The sequence below is a fragment of the Pongo abelii genome, chromosome 7 (assembly GCF_028885655.2).
Source record: "Pongo abelii isolate AG06213 chromosome 7, NHGRI_mPonAbe1-v2.0_pri, whole genome shotgun sequence".
In the NCBI taxonomy this organism is placed as follows: domain Eukaryota; kingdom Metazoa; phylum Chordata; class Mammalia; order Primates; family Hominidae; genus Pongo; species Pongo abelii.
In genome coordinates this window covers 119,268,087-119,291,768 of record NC_071992.2, presented here as the reverse complement: position 1 = coordinate 119,291,768, position 23,682 = coordinate 119,268,087, and the positions used below count along the sequence as shown (strand labels likewise).

The window sequence follows — 23,682 nt, the reverse complement described above, 5'->3', positions numbered from 1 at the left end:
CAATTCCATGGTCATGAGAAATTTCAATATATCTTCTTTAGTAAATGTACGGTCAAGCAGACAAAAATTAATAGGTAAATATAAGCCTTGATTACAGACTACAATTAACAAGTCTGACTTAAAGGGCATATACAGAACCCACACCCAACAATTAGAGGACAATAGCTATGAAGGATGTTGGACCAGTGGGAAGTTCCCCTGTCCTGATGGGGCAAGTGACTGAGCAGAGACAGGGTTGCCATGGTTGACATATGTTATTGCTTTTATTTGAATGATGCTTTGAGATTGGATCCTTTGTCACCTCACAGGAACTTGGAGTGCAAACAGCACGGTACTTTTCTCAATTTCCTCCATTGTGAAGGGGAGAGAGTACCCAGACGGTGTGCAAATCCTCCTCTGAGCCTGAGGTAGGAGAAGGGGAGCTGCGGGCAACTAGTAAACTGTAGTAAACTCTTTGTTTACTGTCCCAAAAAAGCCTAGTTCCTAAACTTTTTGACTATCTGGTAATCAGATCCTTTGGTGGAAAGAATTAAAACACACTGTGTTTATTTAGTTCTTCTAACTCAGAAGCCATGATTAACTGGTGGTCAGCACTTAAGAAGTAATTATGTAGTTCAAGGGCAGCCAAAATGAATGCAATACATGTACTTTTGCTACACAAAAACAATTTTCTTACATGGAAAACACAAGTCACTTCCCTAATTTAATTCTTCTACAGTGCCAGCGTTGGCTAATCCAGTAACGTTGATGTTCCTGCACTGTATAGAGGATAAACTGAATGCTGAAAACTCAGATACCTTCAGAGGCCAGGCAGGTAAACGCAAATGCCTGTAAGACGATAGGGAGTATTTGGGAAGCAGCTGCTACTCAGCTCCAGCAGACTATTATTTGGAAATGGGGGCATAGAATTGTCAGGTATAACCATTTTTCCCAAGAAAACAGAACCTAGATTGTTATGTGTAATTTCCCAAATTTTAGATTTTGGCACTTTAATCTATACATTTGAAACAGGGTCCCCCCTCCCCTGCCACACACTCACACAGAAAAATCAAGTCTCAGGTCAGATCCAGTGTGGGCTACCAACTTCCAAGTTCAGTTGCAGATGAATAGACTTAAAGAATTTTAGACTTGGAAGGGACTTGAGAGAAAACCTTTAAGTTAATTATTTTCGAAGTGTATGTGTGTCTGTGCGTGCACACATGCACATTTTGCCAAGAAACATTTTCTTTAAATAAGAAGTTAAAAGGAGGCTGATATACTAAATAAATAAAGGCATAGTTTCTTGGGCTGAAAAGGAAGCTCTCCCTGCTGAGATACTTCTCACCATTCCCTTTTGCTACCAGTGACCTCAAAGCACCTCCAGAAATCACAGTTGGAAAACCACTGACCTAATCTAAGCCCTTGGATCAAGTGAGAAAACTGAAGTCAATTTCTTATTAAAATTGTTACTCACATTCCAAAATGTACTCTGAATTAGAAGCTAGGTATCCTTATTCCTGATCGAATGCTACTTTTACCAATTCTATGGCTACTGATAATAAATCAGAGCTTTGGATTATTTGGTACTTACCATAAACCAGGCACTGTGCTTTTTCATATACCATTTTCCTTTATCACAACCTGTTCTTCTCTCCACCTTGCAGCTGAGGCAACTGAGGCTCTGAGAGGTTAAGTAACTTGTATAGTCACAATAGTAGTAAGAAGCAGAACTAGGATATGAACCTATGTTCCTATGACTCCAGAGTATGTCCTTTTTAACCTTCACTCTGTGCTGCTACCCATTTCTCCCTGAAAATTACCCTTTCCCAAAGCACAGCGACAGGCAAAAATGCCAATGAGGATGAAGGGAAGAAGATATATCAAGAGGATTGGGACTCTTTCACATGAAAGAAACTCTTCAGTTTAAAAAAATAAATGTTCACAGAATACATATCAAAGACTATAAAACCTCAAGCTATGCTGATCACATTCCAGATGATGCGTTATCTCCTGAAGCAAGAGCAAGTATTCCGTCACATGGAGTACTTTCAGAACAAATCACAGCACTTTAAATAATGGGTAGTCAGCCTAGTACTGAACTCATTATACCAATCAGTTGAAACATAACTAGGATGAACATATTTTCACAGTCTTTTGAAGTAAAAATCGTGATTGAAATGTTTTATGTTCTTCCTCAAAATGTCCTGGGTACCATTCTCAGAAACCAAATCTAACATGACTCACTGAGATATTTCTTATGTCCTTAATTTTATGCTATGAATTTCATCACATCATTAAACTAGCATGTAGCATGGTAAGTGCCAAACCTGTGAATTAAACTCATGAATTAAAGTGCAAATCCATGAACTGAGCAAATATCAAACCTGGTCGCATCAGTCTGTTCCTTTTACTCACCTTTAGTGATACCACCTTCTTCAACTCTCTTAGTAACCCAGTGCTTTCATGATCTCACTTATAAACTCCTCCTTTCAAATTTCATTCATTTGCAAAAAACTCATCTAATAACTATTAATATTGGTTCTGAGATTCTACCATTCAATAACCAAAACAGTGTTATTAATTACAGTTTCAAAACTCAAGAAATAAAAGGTAGGCTCCTTTAAGGAAATGGTCAGTCCCTGGCAGAAATCCCTGGAAACAGCAGTTACTATTAGTACTGGCAGAGATGAGAAAGAAGAGGGCAACTGAGAAGGCAATTCACATGTCTATCATGAAAAACAGCCTGAGCCAACAGTAAGATAAATGAAAAATGAGAATCAAAATACATGCAGTATTTTATATAATCCTTTGCTGGAAAATAATGCTAGCATTTTATTTCTAACTAAGTTCTAACTCTTATTTAATTCTAATACTTTAATTCTAACTATTTAGTTTAACTACCTGTGCAACCTTTGGCAGGTAGTTTTCTGTTTCTGAGTCTCAGAGTATCCATCAGTAAAATGACAGTGATGAACTAGATGATTACTAAGGAGATTTATGGCTCAAAAGTTTATGAAGAGGGTAACAAAGAATTGAGTAGAACTGGAGATCAATTTCAAAACAACTGTAGGTGCTACAGTGAAATTTTCTCCTTGGTAACTAACACTTTTTTTTTTTTTTTTTTTTAAGAGACAGGTTCTCACTCTGTGGCCCAGGCTGGAGTGCAGTGGCCCAATCATAGTTCACTGCAGCTTCCATTTCCTGGGCTCAAGTGAGCCTCAGGCCTCAGCCTTCCAAGTAGAGATAGAGTCTGTGTTGCCCAGACTGGTCTTGAACTCCTGAGCTCAAGTGATTCTCCTGCCTCAGCCTCCCAAAATGCTGGGATTACAGGTATGAACCACTGTTCCCAGAGAGTAATACTGTTTTGCACTGTGCTCTAGAGTGAATATTTACTATTTGGGGGAATCCGAAAGTAGGTAAGACACCATGGAAGCTAAGAGGGATGCAGGGATACAGCCTGGCAATGAAAACACAGGCACCGAATCTAAGCTTGGCCATTTGTATACCCTGGGTATTGTGATTCCTGGGGAGAGGGTTATGCAAAAGAACAGATATAGTCAGATTATTTGAGGAAGCTGCAATGCGATCAGTAATCCTTGCAGTGGCCAAATAAGCATCCAGTGACAATGGCTCAGGAAGTATCCAATGGTATTGGCACTGGTGACAAACTAATCCTATGGTATGACCTTAGCTATGCCCCAGTTCCCTTTGCTCCTCCTTACATTTTGAACCTGGTTCTCCTGCCTTCCCATTGATCTTACAAGCTGTCCAATATCCACCAATTTTCTGCTTAGTCACAATTGGTTTCTGTTGTTTGTAATCAAGAAGACCAACTAGTACAGAAAAAAACATAAAGAATGGTTTGCAAGTGATCTCAGCAAAACAGGAGGAACTCTAGAACTGGATTTCTGGTCTGAGGCCAAAGGCAGTGAACATCCTGTTAGTATTTAAAGATGGAAATCTGGCAACCCATAGCAAAGTGAATTAAGTTATCCTTGTAACCACTTAGCTTGGTTTTAGCTTAGCTTCTCTGTACATAATAGAATGATGTGCCCCATGAACACGAGGCTGTGGGAGATCAAATGAGTGGCTGCTGCCAGAGAACCAGAAAATAACATAAACAGCATGAGTTATCAGATTGTAGCATAGGGTGAGGACTTCTAATGGTACTGCTTGGTTTAGGAAGAGAATAACAAACTGGCATCCCTGAATTTTTGACTCAAGGTGGGAGCAAAACGCTAGGCTGGGCGTGGTGGCTCACACCTGTAATCTCAGCACTTTGGGAGGCCAAGGTGGAAGGACTGCTTTATGCCAGGAGTTCGAGACCAGCCGGGACAACATAGCAAGACCCTGTCTCTTAAAAAAAAATTAGCAGGTTGTGGATACACACAGTCCTATAGTCCCAGCTGCTTCTGGGCCTGAGGCGTGAGGCTCACTTGAGTCCAGGAGTTCCAGTTTGCAGTGAGCTATGATTGTGCCACTGCACTCCAGCCCAGGCAACAGAGTGAGACCCTGTCTTTAAAAAAAATGAAACACACACACAAAAGGACTAAAAGGACTTAAGGCTCAAGGAGTTGAAAACCAAGCACAGTTTGATCTGCAGGTGGCTAAATTATATCAGTTTAATGTGCTTCCCATTCACATAAGAGACCTGGTGATATTGTAACTAGGAAACTGAGATCCAGAGTTCTGTAGTGGGGACACATGACAAGGCTCAGGATATTGCAGAGTGCTCTGAACCTGCAGCTTTCAAGGTAGACCCCTTCTGTAAGAAGAAAATAAATAGCCCCCTGCCCCATCCCACCAGTCTTCAATGTCTCAACCTGTAACTAGAGTTTCACCCCAGCACACGTTGGGAGCATCAAGTCAAAATCAAATCTGAAAAAAAAAGACCTACAAACTAGTTGTAAGACTGTTAATTTATATTGGTTTCTGAGGGTTACGAATTGAGGAGGAAAGAATACAATTTTAGCTGGAGCTAAGACATACTGATATGGGGTTATTTCTCAGAGATTCTAGATTCAGTGTGCTAGCTTCAGAGACTGGGCTTTTGGAGGTAAGATGATAAATGGGCTTTTGACAGGGGTTCAGTGAGACCTAAATCCAACCCACTGCAATTTTCCAAGTCCATGTATGTACACCTAAAATAGCTGTATTTAGCAAAAGCACAACAGCCATATTTGTTTCCTGGATAAATGTTATTATGGTAGGGGCCAAACAAAAACCATTAGAGGTCTCCCTCCCTACCATGATAGAAAATCAAAAACAATACTGCAGATCAAGGGGATTTTCAGAGATTGGCAACACCACTAGAAACATATTCAGGGGTAACAGTTCCTACCACCTGCTCATTTCAACTTTCCAGTGGATTGTCTTAAGCAACTTCAACTCAATTGGCTAAGGTGATTCTCCAGATGTGGTCTCTTTCCTGTAGCAAACAGTAAAGCTCAGGCACCTTGTATGCCTCTCTAAGCTAGCCAGTTCTTTCTTCTACAAAAGCAATTTGTTCTCACCCAGCAGGGACAGCAGCATATCTTTGCCAACTTGCCTTAGAGCAGTGGTTCCCAATGAGTGGCCCCTGAGTGAGCAGCATCAGCATCCCCTAGGAACTTGTTAGATGTGGAATTTTTTCATCCCATCCCAGACTTATTGATTCAGGAACTCGGGGGTGGAGCCAGTGATCTGTCTTTTAATAAGTCCTTCAGATGATTCTGATGCACACCAAAGCTTAAGAGCTTCAGCCTTAGGGGAACATCAGCTCTTCAGCTCTGTGCCTCAATTTCAGTCAGTGAAACATATCACCGACTTCACACGACATCACACTAATCTAACTTATCAAAGACATAAAGCTGATGAGGCCATAGACCTGTACCCTAGATGCCATAGTAAGATACAAGTGCAGATGAGGAGATTAACCCTACATAATTAAAAGGGACCTTGGCTTTTGCTACTAGTTCCTCATAGAAACTAAATAGGAGGGAACATCTAGAGATCATCAAGTCAAGTCACCTCTCATGAATTGAGTGTTACTGAACTCACCTACTCTTGATGTCAGGGACCAATTGCATTCCATCTTCAAGTGGCTGGCTAGATCTCAAATATGTGGGAAAGTAGCATATTGCTTGCATTCTCAGAATGCCTGCTTCTGCCATATTACAATCCTTTCCTTAAAACACACCTATGTCTTCAAGGAGAGTTCCCTCTGACCAAATGACTCATGAAGAAACAGTTACAGCTTGGCTTACAATAGCTGGCCCCAGCCAAGAGTGAGCTACTATAGGATTATAACTCCATTTAGAGGTGGCCCTTGCAGGCAGAACTTCAATCACTGTCTATGTTATCAGTAGAAAGATGGTCTCAGGTAAGAAGTTACATTGATTCATGGGCTATAGCTAATGGTACAACAAGATAAGGACTTGCAAGCAACAAGAGCTTGGAGGAGTTCTACAGAACTGGTATTAGGAGTCCGGAAAAGCAGTATGTGACTGGACTTCTCCAAAATGGACCTATAATCGCAAAAACATTTTTTTTTGCATGTGAATACAAACCCAAAGGCCCCAAGACAGGGGAGGCTCTTAAATGTGTAGACTAAATAATCTACTCTGTGGATGTCAATCAGCCTTTTCTCTAGTTACACCAGTATAGGCTTAACAGGCTCAGGAACAAAAGGGACATGGTGGCAGAAGAGTACCCAGATCCAAAAGCATAGACTTTTCCTTCTTGGGGTGATCTGGCTATTGCTGAGTAGTTCTTTTGCCAGAAGCAGAGCAGTAACCAACCTTAAGCCCTCAATATGGTATCACGTTCCAGCAGGATCAACCAACTATCTAGTGTCAGGTTAAGAAGTATCCTGGATCCTTTCCATCCAAGAGTTGTCCTCACGGAAATCCCTTGCTTATAAGTTCTCAAGTAGACCATACCTGTGCCAGCATCTTAGCTGTAGCATGTTTCCTTACAGCCTGAGCTTGAATTCTAGCCCACCTGCCGATTCTATGAGCTACCTGCTACTCTTATAATCAATTCCTTTTCTGCTTAACCAGTCTGGGTACCCTATCTAACGTGGAAAGGACATGAAAAAAAAATACACCTTAGAACACAAGGAAAGGAGGCTCCTTCTTCAGAGTTAAAAGAATTAAGAGCTATATAAAATCAATGAAGGAATGACCAGGGCAAAAATAATATTAAAATAAGTCTAAAAGTATTTTTTGGAAATGAGTAAACAAGTGCAAAAAAGTAATCTAAGAAAATCAGCCTTTGTCAAAAAGTAGAACTGAAAGTACAATGACAAAAACAGATAGGTTGTTTTACATTCCCTCCACCAGAATATAAATTCTATGAGGGCATATAGGTCTGTTTGTGCATTACTGCATGTCGAGTACCTGAACAGTGCTTCAAATATTTATTTATTTAGGCATTCAAATATTTGTTGAATGAATAAACACCAGCTAGTCTCAGTGAAATATACAGGGAAAGGACCAGCTAGCTCCTGATGCTATAATAATATGATAATGAAAGGAACCATAATATGGGTCTGGGGTTGGTGGCACTGTAAGATCCTGAAGGGAAAGTCTGGGCTTGAATTTTAATTGAGAGGGATCAAAAGAAGGAACTGTTTGGTTTCTTAAAAATATATAAAGCATAACCTAAGCAGAGTGGTCCTGTGGCAGTATCTTGGTAGTGCCTTGCTTCCCTGAGTACTGAAAATATGGGATACATAAACGTTTGTCACTTTTCTGAAGCATGAATCAGAATCCCACTGGTACACGGAAGCAAGCCACATCATCAATGAACAAGACCAAGTGACTCCAAAGCATCTGATCCTAAGCTCAGGATTTCTGCTTTCTACTCATGGTGACATACATAGTAACTCACATGCAGTGAGAAAAGCTATATTTCTTGCTCTAAATTGGCACCAAAAACAAAGTTGATTTACAGTGATGGTGATTAAAACTGAGTGAAGGAAATTTAAAATGTGATTGAAAAAAAGTGATGAACCTGGGGCCAGGCGTGGTGGCTCGCGCCTGTAATTCCAGCACTTTGGGAGGCCGAGGTGGGCGGATCACGAGGTCAGGAGATCGACACCATCCTGGCTAACACAGTGAAACCCCATCTCTACTAAAAAAATACAAAAAAATTAGCCAGGCGTGGGGGCGGGCGCCCGTAGTCCCAGCTACTGGGGAGGCTGAGGCAGGAGAATGGCGTGAACCCAGGAGGCGGAGCTTGCAGCAAGCAAGATGGCGCCACTGCACTCCAGCCTGGGCGACAGAGCAAGACTCTGTCTCAAAAAAAAAAAAAAAAAAAAGTGATGAACCTTAGCAAAACAACAGGCTCACTAAAGTCTAAAGGGGCCCTTAAATGTTTTCAGTTACACTTCACTGGGCAAATACTGTTAAAGTGGTTACAAAAGTCTTAAGTAAATTCTTTGAGAATGTCAATGGACTACTGTATAGGAAAGTGGTGCAAATTTTGCTACGTATTTTCACGAATGTGATCAATCTCAGGCAAGTCAGCTTCTTTAAAAAATGTAAAGTGGAGCCTGGAATACAAGAGAACAAAAAGCAGGAATTTACATTATTTCCATAATGGAAAACTTGTTATTTTTAAACTATTTCTTGTGAGGGACCATTAGGGAATTTAAATCATTTCTCCAAAAGAGAGTACCTTTGGAAATCAGACAAATGTACATATTAACTGATTGATACTACAAAGGAATGTGTCTAGAATCAATTACTTTTTAAATGTAAACCTTAGAACTTGAAAAACTGTAATTCTGGGAACGCTACATATTCGGGTACATATTCAATAAATATGAATGAACACATGACAAATACATAACCTAGAGTAATAAAGCTTCATTATTTACATGCCACATTCTTCGGGAAAGGAAATAATCACAACAGTCTTCCCATGGAATACTAAGGAATGGACTAGGAACCTTGTGCTTATCAGCAGAGCCTCCCAGGAGAAATATCCTTTCTCTTCACATACAGGCCTGCCCTTATTCTGCAGAGTCAAAAGAAGGAGTCAAGGGACTTTCCCTACTACTGCAATGCAACATCACGAAGGAAGGTTTCTACCTTTAAAACACAACAGTAGTCATTATACATGCAACTGGCTTGGAACACTTCTCAGTATTTATTTCATTTTATATGATTAACTTGGAACACTTCTCAGTATTTATTTCATTTTATATGATTAATGTCTTACTTTCAGAATAGCTACAGTTATTTTCAGATAGTCTTTCCTGAAAAACAAACAGGTTAATCTCACTAAACATTTTCTTTCTTTGTGTATGGACATACAAGGGTAGAGAATATGGAAGAAAGGTGAAAGCAGGAAGGGACTGGACTCTTCTAAAAGCAGGAAAATAAAAATGCTTAAAAGCCACTATACAACAGAAATAGATATTTTCCTTAAAAGTCTGTCTATCCAGTTTTTCTCCATTTATTTTTAACCGAATAGAGACATTCTAACAGCACATATTAACAGGTGGAAAGGAAAGTTTTTTTTTTTTTCTTTTGGCCCACTTCCCTTTAGACTGTTTGAAAGGGGAATGACCACTTGCTGCTCCAAACACAATACGTGACCTGGCTTTTGCCTAGACCTCAATGAAGGCAATTGAAAAAGAAAAATACAACATTCCTGTTTCCATTTTCCCTAGATTAGTCTCAGCTCTTTCTGGATGAAATCAGTCTCTCAAGGGACCCCAATCTCACAATTTGTGAAACAATGCTCTAGATATGAAACAAAAGGAACACAATGGAAAACCAGCAGCCATTTGTTTTTCCACTTGGGAGAGTTAGACTGTACATCCTTTTCATTACAAAGCCCTGTTACTATGCAGAATTGTAAATTAACTCTTTGTAATACAAAAGATTTCAGGTTCACGTAATAAAATAAGGAAAAAACTGAAGTCCCTCATTTTAAGCAATCTCTGAAACAAAACTAAAGAACCAAGATGTCCCAGTCAGATCCTTTTGGTTTGTGATAAATTTTGCTTTAAAAAATTTACGTGGAAAGTAAGTAACATATAACTCAGTTAATGTATTAACATAAGAATGCACAATAATGTCCACTTATTACATTCTATACTATCCTTAAAACATTTTCAAGTACTTTAAACCAAGGTTCAGCAAACTGTAGCCCCTGGGCCAAATATAGCCCACTGCCTGTTTTTGTAAATAAAGTTTTACTGAAACACAGCCACACTCATTTGTTGGCATATTGTCTGTGACTGCTTCTGTGCTACAATTTCAAAGTTGAATAGCTGTGACGGAGACTGTATGGTCTGGAAAGTCAAAATAATTTGGTCTTTTACAGTAAAAATTTGCAATCCAAACTTCTAAACCAGTGGGTCTTGAACTTTAACACTCAAAAGAAACACCTGGGCAGCTTGTGAAACCACAGCTGGGCTCCATCTTCAGAGATCATGATTCAGTAAGTTGGGATAGGAATCTGTGAGCTTGCATTTTCAACAAGCTCACAAGCTGCTGGTCTATGAACTAAAGTTTAAGAACCATTGCTCTAAACCATCTCATATAATCACAGATTAAAAATGACCATAAATGCTTAAATTCTATAAAACAGGCTAGCTGTTACAAAATGAAAACTAGGAACAAAAAAGGAGTGAGATAGATCTTTTGACTTATACGGAATTCTCAGTGGCTAAGAGAGTACAATTCATTGCCATAGCTATCAGACAAGTCTTCAGCCCCTCATCCTAACACTAATTGACAGTGAATCCTGGAAATTCAATAGGAACCAGCAGAAACTAAAGGTAATCGGGTTGGAGGTGTAAAACCCAATCTGACCTTTAGAGAAGCTATAAAACACATTTTTAGTAAAAGCCAAGTTACAAGCCGCTATAATTTAGTACTCAACTGGAATATACACTTAAGGACTAAAGTACAATGTTTGAAAAAAAAACTGACTCATATAGCTTATAATCCAACGGTCCAATCAAAAGTTGAATTCCTTTACTTCATATAAATAACTAGAAATGGTTAAAAATCAAATTCTTTAAGCAAATTCTAACGAATATGTGTAGAGCTAATGTGGGAAACAAAATAGAGGATGTCAACTGATACATTTCATTAGAGCTAGGCTCAGACAGAATGAAAAAGAATGATATGTAAACCACCTAAAAATATTAGTATGTCTTTGACTTGGACACTGTAGATGACAGAAGTGGAATGTAAAGATTTAGAGAGAAAATTCCCTTTGCTACCTTATTGGGACATAAAATCCTACCTTTTTCTTTATTTAGCTTTTATGTAGTCTCTACAATGCTCAGAGGCATTGTACTTAGTATTAGGGATACAGATGAAAAAAAAAACACCATCCCTACCTTCAACAAGCTCTCAATCTAGAGACATATAGACTCACTGTAAAATAGTATGATAAGTATAAGAACAACTGTACATTAAAAGTACTGTAAGGGTATAGAGTGGGCTGATTACATATGCTCAGGAGAAAGGTGAAAGAAGGGTTCGCTAAAAACAGTTATTGCTTTAACTGAGACCTCAAGGAATTGAGCAGGTGAAGAAAGGTAGGTAGACAGATGGCTCACCAGAGGATAGAGTGTGTGTAAAGATACAGAGGTGACGGACAGTAATATGGATTTGAATTCTCCAAATAGGTCAGTTGGCTGAAGCAGAGTGTGCAATGTGGGAAGGTACAAGATGAGAGACTGGACAAGCAGCCAGGGTCCCACATGAAGGGCCTGGAGTGCTCTAGAATCAGGTCTTTATTTCCCCAGCTTTAGGGAAAATGATGAAGGATTTTAACCCTAAAGTGGACTGCACAAATTTGAATTATAATAAAATCATTGTGGCACCACTAGAGAGACTGAAGATTAGGGAGTTAACTTTTGCTTTGTTTTTGTTGTTTTCATTTTGTTTTGTTGAGTTGAGGTCTCACTCTGTTGTCCAGACTGGAGTGCAGTGGAACGATCATAGCTCACTGCAGCCTCCAACTCTTGGGCTTAAGTGATCCTCCCACCTCAGCCTCCAGAGTAGATGGGACTACAGGTGTGCGCCACAGAGATTTTATTTTTGGTCTAACAAGACTTTGTATTCAAGGCACTTGTAAGAAGGAAAAAGAGAGCCAGAGCTAAACAGAGGTAAAACAATCAATCACCCAGTTTAATTTTTATCTAAATGAAGTTTGCAAATAAGTAGCAAAGTCTGAAATTTACACATTGCATTCTAAATAATAAGAAATATTATCTTGTTTATCCAATCAGGACAAGCGCCTAAAAAAAAACCAGTTAAAGATGACATTATGGTCCATGTAGACAGAGAAGACTATCAGATTGGAGTGCTCAAAGTGACAAATCACAGCTTTTCTGGGTTTGTTTCTTCATCTGTATAATGAAGGGTTCAGGGGTTCTTTACCTGAGCTATAAGTATATTTCAATATGATTTGTTTTCTTTGTAATCATACCCATTTTATTTATTTAAATATTAAAACTTCTCTTATTTTGAGAAGGGGTTAATGGCAAAAAAAGGTTAAGAAGCTCTGTATGAGCTTTAGGGTCACTTACAACTCTCAACTTATAGGATTTTGGACATTCAAATACAGGAACTAAAAGAGAATACTACTGTACAAGGATAAATAGGAATGGGGCAGTAGGAAAAACACAATAGTATACACTAAAAAATTACATATAGGGATTAAAAGTCTGACCCAGGTTGACATTATTTTTGCCTTTTCATTTCTCTTTCCTTTCTTCTACAGACTTAGGTTAATGCTGGTATTGTGACTGCTTGATGGCTCTCTTCTTTTGTATCCTTAAACTTACTGAAGTATGATTTATAGCAAAAAAAAAAAAAAAAGCTTCATTAGTAAAGGCTGTGAGAAAGGTTAGTTATATGTGGAAAATTATATAATGAAGAGATTGGTAGTGTTAGCAATCGTATAAAAGAGGTAAGAACAAAAAGCCTTCTTGATAATATCCAGGCACAAAACTATTTGGGAAAGAAGCTAGGTAAATTAAAAAGTAATTTTTTTTGAAAGTAAAAAAACAATTGGTTTTAAAAAGATGTGTAGAACAAAGATAGTTGCTACCATCTTATAATTACAGGCATTTAATAGCAGGGATGCATCTCTCTTAAGTCTAGGTGATATGAATTTATAAGGTCACTGTTAGCATTCAAACTTAAAATGGTCAGCCAGGTGCAGTAGCTCGCGCCTGTAATCCTAGCACTTTGGGATGCTGAGGCAGGACGGATCACTTGAGCCTAGGAGTTTGAGACCAGCCTGGGCAACATAGTAAGACCCCATCTCTAAAAGAAAAAACAAAAACCTTAAAATGTATGTAGTTACCACATACAAAGGAAATCAGATTTTAAAAATTTAGGAACACTATTAAAACATGAACACTACAAAACATATTATCATCAGAGAAAAAGTGAATGAATGATGTAATTATTGCTTCACAGTGTTCTCACTATATACTTCATATTGAATCAGATTGAACCATCAAAATGGTTCTGATTAATGAAAGTCTCAGTGCATCATTTGTTCAGTGTTCAAAAGGACATCTTGCATCAGTTTGGAAAAAAACGCTGAAAGATAACAATAATATAATCTGTACTATCCTTTTAAATAACATCTACTTAGTATTTATAAGCTTTCCTATTCCAGACATGAGTCCACAATGAGGCAGTCAGACAACTATTCAATCGAACAACAATAGACAACTTTCAAAGCTGCAAAATCAAATCTAATCAATTTTAAAAATAGTATATATATTAAATTTGTAGAGATTTCCTCTCTTAGCAACAATCTGAGGGAAAAAAGCCTTTATCATTCTGTTTTTCTGGAGAAAAACTACAAAAACAATGCATGTGTCTAGTTTTCTTCAGGAGACTTAACAACCTAACAAATCTGTATGGGAAGGCAGATTCCTGTCTGTACAGGTAGCTTTCTTCCCACACTCCCTAGTAATTTGCATATCTCTAAACCAGAGACAGGTAACTAAGGCACCTAAGGCAATCTTTAGTGTCACTGTACTCCTCCCAAGTGGTTTCTTTTAACAAGTATCTTATAAAGAACATATAAGTGCTATGCTTAGAAAACAAAGTAACTTTTTAGTGACGTTGCGATAGCCTTAAAATACAGTCTACAGCAACAAAATATTCTGATAATTTATTTATTTCAGAAAAACTGTACCAAGTGAATATTACAACTACTTATAAAAACATGTAAATTTCTTCACTTTTAGTCCAGGCAATAAATATTATATGTTCAGTGAATTAGAAAAATATTCAGAATTCGCATTTCTAGAAGAACTATCATACTTGATTCAGGAAAGCAAAATATTTTCCAGGTACAAGGTATTTAGAAATCATGTGTAACCATACTTCATTATATAAAATGAACCCTATTTAAACGAATCTACTAAACAGGGCCACAAAGGTACACAAAACATAAGTCAGTAGAGGGATTTAATTTTCAAAAGGACTTTTCAAAACACAACTTGTACACAACTTGAAGAAATCGGCTCTGTTTAAAAATAGACTTATTTTTACTAGTTTATTCTAGAACAGAGCATAAACTACTTTTCAATAAAGGTATGAAGCACTACTCACCTCCATTTCCACCGCGGCAATACTCTGGTCATAATGACCCATCAGATTAGGGAAAAATGTCATGTTGTAGGCCATTTTCATACATCTGGGAACAGTAATTGGTTCACAGGTGAAGAGACTGTGCCCTCTTACGAGGGGTAGAAAAATACACGTCAACAAAAATGTAAACATTTCCATTTTCTTCAAATTCCTGATTTTACCACATGGCTTGGATGAATCACTCTTTGCATCCTCAGAAGATTCCCATCCAAAGATAAAATGTTCAAATTCCTAATTTCACTATTTTACTCATTTTCAGGCTTTCCTGAAAATGAGTCCTGGGTCAATTACTGTAAAAACAAAAGGAGGGTGTATCAGCAACATTTGTCATAAACTCAAATATGGAGTCAAAGTGCAGAGTTAAGATTTTCATCCCAGGTAACAAACACTGGAAAAACAACGGAAAATTCTGTCCTAACGAGATACTCTTCCACCTGCCTTAGCATGGAATCTATCATTTGCTAAGGAAGCTGCACCTCTAGGAAACCGATGCTAGGAGGTTGGTGCTGTATGGAATACAGGGTTAAAAAGAGGGAATGGCAAGAGTAAGATGGAAGAAAAAAGAAAAGCTGGTGATTCGGAGTAAATTATAAAGGATTAATATAAGCATACAATCTAAGGGCCCCTGTTGGAAACTTTATTAAGTACAAGAAAACTAAGGCCCTGGGAAATTCCTTAAGACCCAAAGAGTTCTTAAACTTGTAAAAGACTCTAAGGAGTCAGTTTTTGTGGCAGTCTTCTGGGTATGTAGTTTTCTCGCTTTTCGTAATGCCAACTAGAGGGAGACTTTTAGGATTCCTCCAGTGGAGGAGCAACATTGCAGTTTTCACTGGCTAGGAGGGTGTAGTGCTGCCGTCGAAAGGAAAGTGCGCAAATCTGTCCCGGGGGGAAGGGCGAAGGCAGTCCCCTTGCGGGAGGAAGGCTGTGGGTCCCGGATTACGAATTACCCGCGCCCCAACACACACTGATGCCCGGTCTGCCAGCGCCCCACACCCGGGCACCTGCCCCAGGCCTAGAGCCAGACAGCAGCGTTCCTGGCCTGCGCGGTGCCGCAGGGCCCCGGCATCGCCTTTCAGAGCCGGTTCCCGCTTCCGAGGAAACTCGGGTGTGGGCCGCCCCGCCGTTGCCTCCCCAGCACCTGCGGCTCCCGGCGCGCCTCATCCCAGCTGCGGCCCCTCGCGCCCCTCGAGGCCCTCCCCGCTTCCCCCGGCACCCACCCGGCCCCTGCCCAGTCCCAGCCGTGGAAGCCTCACCTCGGGGGGCGGTCGAAGGCCGCTGTCCCTTCCCGTCCCCGTCTAACCCACCGTGCCCCCCAGGGACCTGAGACGGCTCCGGGGTTGCGTCCGGGACTGGAGCTGCCTCGAGAGCCGCACGGGGAGCGAGAGCTGAGCGATCCCGCGAGACTGCGCCGCCAGGTCGGGCAGGCAGGTCCAGGCTCGCGGCGGCGGCGGCGGCGGCGGTGGGACTGGCCCTGCGCCCAGGCACCGCCTGCGCTGCGCTGCCGGGCCTGACTCCGCGGCCCGCCAGGACCCGGCCCCGGTGAACGGGCTCGGGGTGCCGAGGTCCGGCTGCGGGGCCAGGAAACCCCCTCCACCTTGCCGTCTGTTACGACCCCCGAGGCGCAAGGCTGAGCCCCATCTCGCTATCCGGGTCCGGAGGGGTTCACCTTAGAAGGATTTTTTGAAGCTCTTGGCGCTCGCTCTAAAAGAACCCACTTCCTTGCGGATTTCAGGAGCCAAGAATCCTTAAACGGGGCCAATTTGCTTTGTAAAGCCAATTGCCCAAGTGACTTGAGTTCGAAAGGAGATACTTCCTGGACAACTGCTATAAAAACAACAACAACAAATCCTTTTATTAATTCGGGGAGCCTGGTCACCAACTGGATGCTCAGGTAGCAGTGGGATTCCAGCCCTGGCGGGTCCTACAGTTTTATTGATACAAACCCTAATAGGAAGTTGAACTGCTGTAGAAATCAACCTAGTTTGGGGTACCAACTCTGTCATAGATATTAGATAAATTACCCTAATCTTTAAGGGGCATAGTTTCCTCACAATATAGGAATGACAATAGTTGTAATGATGGTTAACGTTAATTGAACACTGGCTGTAAGTCAAATAGTGCCAAGTTTGTTACAAGTGTTTACACCTAACCTGTAAGACACCTAACCTGTAATACAGACAGAATTGTATGAGAAGCAAATGAACTTGTAGAAGTACTTTGAAAAATGCAAAGTAACTTGTAGATGGAGGCTATTCTTGTCAGATAAATCATCCTGTTGCAGAAAAGGAATGTCATATTTCCATACCTGGAAGGACAACCCTGAACAACCAGAGTAAGTTTTGAAATCTGTGGGGAAAGACTTGAATTTGGAGTGGGGAATTCCTCCCCAGTTTCATCAAAAGCTTACGACTGATGTTGGGAGACAGGTAGTGATGAAGAAATATTAACATCATTAAGAGCTGGATAGTTGATGTATTGCAGAATAAATTTCTGTGTAGGAAGAATATTTTCCCCTAAACTTCCAATTTTTTACATCGGAAGACTATTTCTCTCCAGTTTCTACGAACTTAATGATATCTTTTTGTGATCAGACTCTAGTGACTACCAGGCAGTGAAGTATCACTAAAAGTATCATTTGAAAACGATACTTTTTAAAGTATCATTTGAAAACGATACTTTTTAAAGTATCATTTGAAAACGATAGTTTTGAAATTCAAGTGAATACTTGTTCCATGATTTGGAAGGAAAAATTGTAGTAAGTTGATTTATACAGAAGTAAAGCCTGTTTTATTTTTCATTGTATTTAATTATATAGTGAGCAGTGATGAACTAGAATGATTTTTTTTTGTCAGGATGGATTTGGAATATTTAGGCAATCATCTATATCATCACTTGTCTTTCACTGTACAAATTTCATCCCAATGGTACGAGATTAAGAACACAAACTTTGGAGTTCAAAATCTCTGGGTTCAAAACCTAGCTCCAGGACTTACTTGCTGTGTGAACTTGAGCAAATTATTCAGATCCTCTTTAGTTTCTTCATCTGTAAATATGGAACTATCTGACAGTTTTCCTCATTTTCCTTCTCTTTCTCTTTGCATTGTTCCTCTGGGCTGATGCTAGGGGACAGTGGTGACCAAAAGTAGAAGAAACAGACTTTTACTTTTGAAGGCTAATTTTGCAAGGTACAGAATTATAGGTTGGTAGTTTTTTTCTCTCAACACTTTTACTCCACCTTTCTTCTTGTCTACATGGTTTCTGAGAAGTTGGATGTCATTCTTTATTTTTGTTCCTCTATAGGTAAGTTCCTCATCATTAAGTATGTTGTTACCTTAGGGTTTTTGTAGATGTTCTTTAGCAAGTGAAAAAGGTCCCCCTCTGTCCCTAGTTTGCTGAAAGTTTTTATGATGAAAATGTGTTGGATTTTGTCAAATGTGTTTTCTGCATCTATTGATGTGGTCATGTGATTTTTCTTCTTTAGTCTATTGGTATGATAGATTACATGAATGAATTTTCAAATATTGGAACAGCCTTGCATACCTGGGATAAATCTTGGTTATGCTGTACAATTCTTTTTATGCATTGTTGGATTCTACTAGCTAATATTTTGTTGAGGATTTTTACATCTTTGTTCAAGAGATATATTGGTTTATAGTTTTCTTTGCTAGTAATGTTTTTGTCTGGTTTTGGTATTAGGGCAATGCTGCTAGGAAGTATTCCCTCTGCTTCTATCTTCTGGAAGAGATTTTAGAGAGTTGGTCTAACATTGTTGGTGACTGACATTAATTTGGGGAAATTTTCAGTCACTATTGCTTCAAATATTTCTTCTGTTCCTTTCTCTAATTCTTCTCCTGGTATTCCTGTTACACATATGTTATACTTTTGTAATTGTTTCACAGTTCTTGGATATTGTTTCTTTTTTTAAAGTCCTTTTTCTCTGTATTTTTCAATTTTAGAAGTTTCCATTGACATATCCTCAAACTCAGAGATTCATTTCTCAATCATGTCCAGTCTATTAATGAATCCATCAAAGGCATTCTTCATTTCTGTTATAGAATTTTATATCTCTAGCAATTCTTATTCTTCCTTAAAATTTTCATTTCTGCTTACATTAACCATCTGTTCTTTCAAGTTGTCTACGTTTACTTTTACAGCCCTTAATATATTAATCACAGTTATTTGAAGTTCCTGGTCTGATAATTCCAACATCTCTGCCATATGTGAGTCTAGTTCTGATGATTGCTTTGTCTCTTCAAACTGTGTTTTTTGCTCTATAGTGTGCCTTGTAATTTTTAGTTGAAAGCTGGACATGATGTACTGGGTGAAAGGCACTGGAGTAAATGGACTTTAGTGATGTGATGTTAAGATGTGGGAGGAGGGGAAGCATTCTATAGACCTGTGATTAGATTTCAGTCTTAGTGAGCTTGTGTCCCTAGGCTGAGAACTTCACAAGTGCTTCTTAGTTTTTATCCCTCTTCTTGGGTGGGACAGGATGTCTAGAGGGGGCTGGGCTTGGATATTTCCCATCTACCAGCTTGGTTAGGCTCTGCCAAAACTGTAAAAGGTTAGGCTCTGGTAGTTCTCTTGAGGGCAGGCCTTGTTAAAAAGAACAGAATATTTTGACATATTTCAAAATGGTTACTTTTCACCTCTCCTTGTTGGATGTAGGAGGTGATTTTTCTTTGATTTTCACTGAGAGAACCTGGAAGAACTCCTGGAGGTAAAACTTATAAAAGTGTGAGTGTGCCCTCCAAAGACTAGGCCCCCTCCCCCTTTGTGTGTGTGTGTGTGTGTGTCTCGCTCTGTTGCCAGGCTGGAGTGCGGTGGCGTGATCTTGGCTCACTGCAACCTCCACCTCCTGGGTTCAAATGGTTCTCCCACCTCACCCTCCCGAGTAGCTGGGATTATAGGTGCACACCACCATGCCCAGCTAATTTTTGTATTTTTAGTAGAGACGGGGTTTCACCATATTGGCCAGGATGGTCTCTGTCTCCTGACCTCGTGATCTGCCTGCCTAGACCTCCCAAAGTGCTGGGATTACAGGCGTGAGCCACCGTGCCTGGCTGACCCCCTGGAGTTTTAAACTCTTAGTCTTGACCACCCTGAGCCTCTAGCAATTCATCAGTTACAGTTCTGGTCTTCCTACTCTGTACTCATGCCCCTGGAGGTTTCTGCTGGTGGGTTTCTGCTCTAGTAAATTGTGATTCTGTGTATCTGCCTGTTTGTCTCTCCAACTTCGGGGGCAGTGGCTTGCTCTGTGTCCTCACTTCTCTGCTAGATCTAGGAAGAGTTGTTGATTTTCAGTTTGTTCAACTTTCTAGTTTTTGTCAGGACAGAGTAACAGCTAAACTCCTTACATGCCACACTACAAACCTTAATTTCTCGTTTTTAAAAATAGGTATGACTTTAAGAATTTTATTGATAATTCCAGTTGCTACTGCCTTAGCAAAGCAAAGTTTCTCCAAGTTAAAATCGAGTTGAAAAATCCCAAGAGCTGCAATAATTCAGAAAAGTTATGTAATTTGGCATTAGTATTCATAGAAGACTGACTATATGAAAATTTTTATTATGACAATATAATTAAGGGATTTTGCTAAAATGAAGGGAAGAAAGTAAATTTCACAGGGATAAATATGTAATTTGTAAACTGTGTAAGTTTTTATTTAATTACTTACCCAAACATCTCCAGCCTATCACCAGACTATGCAAACACGTGCCGTAATAATTGAATTTATCTACCTTTGATATTTTGCCTACTCATTAAAACATAGCTTTACACATTAAAAACATTTCTGTCTTTATAAAGGTACGTTTTTTCAAGGTAGGAGGATAAAACATATTTCAAGTAGCAGTTTGTGAGTTTGATATATGAATTTTAGCTATGTAGACATATAGCATGGTATCTTCCTTTGTACTCCTGCCTGGGCCCTATATACATACTGGGGGATAGGCCTGCTTGTGGCCACTGACCTGATGCTGAGACATTAGCAGTTTGAGGAACAAACAGCAGTAGAGGGACACCAGCTGGAGGAGGCTGGGCTGAGCAGAGGCATAGAAGAGTACAGCAGCAAAGAGGAACTTGGGAGGAAGCAGTTAGAACTTCCAGTGGTATGAACCCCTTCCCTCATGAAGTTCTCTCCCAAACACTTCTTTCCCTAACCCTTGAAAGCTCTACCATGGCTTCACTCCCTCCATGTAACATTGTGAATTTGACCATGCACTGACTTAATTTAGGGAAGTTTATGCACATGACTTAGAGGATAGTTTCTATTTAAAAACTAACTTTCACTTGAAATACATTCCCTGTCACTCTGTACTCTGAAACCTAATTGCTGCAGTGTTTGTAGCACAGCAATTAACCTTTGGGTTGTGTCCATTATGGTTGTATCCATTATGGTTGGCCAGAAATAATAGACCTTCTAATTACTACCTCCGGTATTACTGGAAAAATAAAATTTTCAGTGCAGTAGTAACATGACACTGCAGGAAAGAGCCACATATTTTAATGACAGTTTGATGTATAAGACTGCCTCTTTGGAGCTCTGGTATAGTCATTGCAAATAAAGGGATTCATAATGCTAAAGGAAAACAGCCTCAGCTCTACTAATGCTTTGAGTTACATTTTGTGCCTGTGAGTTTGCTCTGCTGGGTTTGTTTTTAGTGGATTCAAACCTACCATCTGGTCATTTTAAATATTTAATATGTTATCCTTTTTTTAACCAAAGCAGCCATGTTAAGTCGAATATTAGAAATAGTATTTTCCCTTTATAAAGCTTGTAGCATCTAGAAAAGGGCTTCTTGCCCCAATTTAGTAATTTAGACAATAGCTAAATTAATTTTCTTTGACGTGCAGCACTAACTTTATACCAGTTGTGGTTCATGGGCTGCTAATAACTCTGATTTTTAAAATTACATTAAAAACAAATGGATTAGAATAACTAATATTGTTAAAATGTCCATAGTACTCAAAGCAATTTATAGATTTGGTGCAATTTATATCAAAATTTCAGTGACATTTTTCACAGAAATAGAAAAAATAATCCTAGAAGTCATATGGAACCACAAAAGACCCTGGCTAGCCAAAGCAATCTTGAGAAAGAGGAACAAAACTAGAAGCATCACACTGTCTGATTTCAAACTGTATTACAAAGCTACAGTAATCAAACCAGTATGAAGCTGGTATAAAAACAGACCAATGGAACAGTAGGGAGAGCTCAGAAATAAGCCTATATATATTATATATATTTTATGTATATATATATGTGTATATATATAATATATGTATATATATGATCAGCTAATCTTTGACAAGGGCACCAAGAATGTACAAAGGGGAAAAGATAGCTTCTTCAATAAATGATGTTGAAAAAACTAGACATCCACATGCCAAAAAATGAAATTGGGCCCTTTTCTTATACAATGTGAAAAAATTAACTTGAAATGGATTAAAGACTTAAATATAAGAGCCAACACTGTAAAACTCCTAGAAGAAAACATAAGGGAAAAGCTCCTTGATGTTGGTCTTGGCAATAATTTTTTTCGATATGACATCAAAAGCACAGACAACAAAACAAAATTACATAAGTAGAACTATATCAAACTAAAAAGCTTCTGCACAGCAAAGGAAACAATCAACAGAACGGGAAGGCAATCCTATGGACTAGGAGAAAGTATTTGCAAACTACGTATCTGATAAGAAGTTAATATCTAAAATATATAAGAAACCCATACAACTTAATAGCAAAAAATACAAAACAAACAAACAAAAAAACCAAAACAAAACCAACCAAAGAACAAATAACTAAAAAATAGGCAAAGGACCTGCATAGATGTTTTACCAGTAAAACATTCAAATAGCTAATAAGTATATGAGAAGATGCTCGACATCACTAATCATCAGGGAAATGCAAATCAAAACCACAATGAGATACATCTTATACCTCTTAGGATGGCTATTATCAACATGATGAGATAAATATTGGCAAGATATGGACAAGAGGGAAACTTGGCACACTACTGGTGGGAATGTAAATTAGTGGAGGAACACCTCATTTCATTGCATTTTGCTTTATTGTGCTTCATAGATACTGTGCTTTTTACAAACGGAAGATTTCTGGAAACCCTGCATGGAGCAAGTCATTGGTGCCATTTTCCCAGTGATCTGTGCTCACTTCGTGTCTCTATGTCACATTTTTTAAATTCTTACAATATTTCAAACTTTTTAATTTTTATTATATCTGTTATGGTGATCTGTGACCAGTGATCTTTGATGTTACTATTTAATTATTTGGGAGCATTGCAAACCATGCCCATAGAAGGTGGCGAACTTATCAGAAAAATGTTAAGTATGTTCTGACTGCTCCACCGACTGACTGTTTTCCACATCTCTCTCCCTCTCCTTGGGCCTCCCTGCTCCCAGAGACACAACAATATTGAAATTAGGCCAATTAATAATCCTACAGTGGCCTCTAAATGTTCAAGTGACAGGAAGAGTCACATATCTCTCACTTTGAGTCAAAAGCTGGAAATGATTAAGCTTAGTGAAGAAGGCACGTTGAAAGCTGAGACAGGCGGAGAGGTAGGTCTCTTGTGCCAAACAGTTAGCAAAGTTGTGATGCAAAGGAAAAGTTCTTGAGGGAAATTAAAAGTGCTACTTAGTGAACACAAAAATGATAAGAAAGCAAAACAGCCCTATTGCTGATATGGACAGAGTTTGAATGGTCTGGATAGAAGATCAAACCAGCCATAACATTCCCTTAAGCAAAAGCCTAATCCAGAACAAGGTTCTAACTCACTTCAATTCTATGAAGGCTGAGAGAGGTGAGGAAGCTGCAGAGCTAGCAGAGGTTGGTTCATGAGGTTTAAGGAAAGAAGCCGTCTCCATATTATAAAAGTGGAAGGTGAAGCAGCAAGTTCTAATGGAGAAACTGCAGTAAATTATCCAGAATATCTAAGATCATTGATGAAGGTGGCTACATTAAATAACAGATTTTCAATGGAGACTAAACAGCCTTATGTTGGAAGAAGATGCCGTCTAAGACTTTCGTAGCTAGAGAGAAGATGTCAATAC

General features: G+C 39.1%; 2 protein-coding genes and 1 non-coding gene across 38 annotated transcripts in view; 1 reads left to right on the top strand and 2 right to left on the bottom strand.

Annotated features, from left to right (window-relative positions):
• The window catches only part of FZD6 (frizzled class receptor 6), a 34,130-nt gene extending 18,057 nt beyond the window's left edge, over window positions 1-16,073 (bottom strand). The window contains exons 1-2 of one of the 2 annotated variants that reach the window (XM_024250545.3): window positions 15,866-16,073; window positions 14,574-14,658 (exon numbers count right to left, since the gene is read on the bottom strand). In XM_024250545.3, the coding sequence (XP_024106313.2) occupies window positions 14,574-14,654 (81 nt within the window). In that variant the 5' untranslated portion in view covers window positions 14,655-14,658; window positions 15,866-16,073. 2 annotated transcript variants of the gene reach the window in all.
• Window positions 5,705-5,747, bottom strand: LOC129047714 (small nucleolar RNA ZL63). Its single transcript, XR_008509445.1, has one exon. It is a non-coding gene; the product is annotated as a small nucleolar RNA ZL63 (small nucleolar RNA).
• LOC134761961 (uncharacterized) overlaps window positions 16,059-23,682 on the top strand; it is a 159,082-nt gene continuing 151,458 nt past the window's right edge. For 14 of the 35 annotated variants that reach the window (XR_010141262.1, XR_010141255.1, XR_010141264.1 and 11 more), the window contains exon 1: window positions 16,301-16,503. Coding sequence is in view for 8 of the 35 variants with exons in the window: in XM_063726744.1 (XP_063582814.1) it covers window positions 16,901-16,944 (44 nt within the window). In the remaining 27 variants the exon portion in view is untranslated. The other 21 variants (XR_010141267.1, XR_010141270.1, XM_063726744.1 and 18 more) reach the window with 8 other exon arrangements.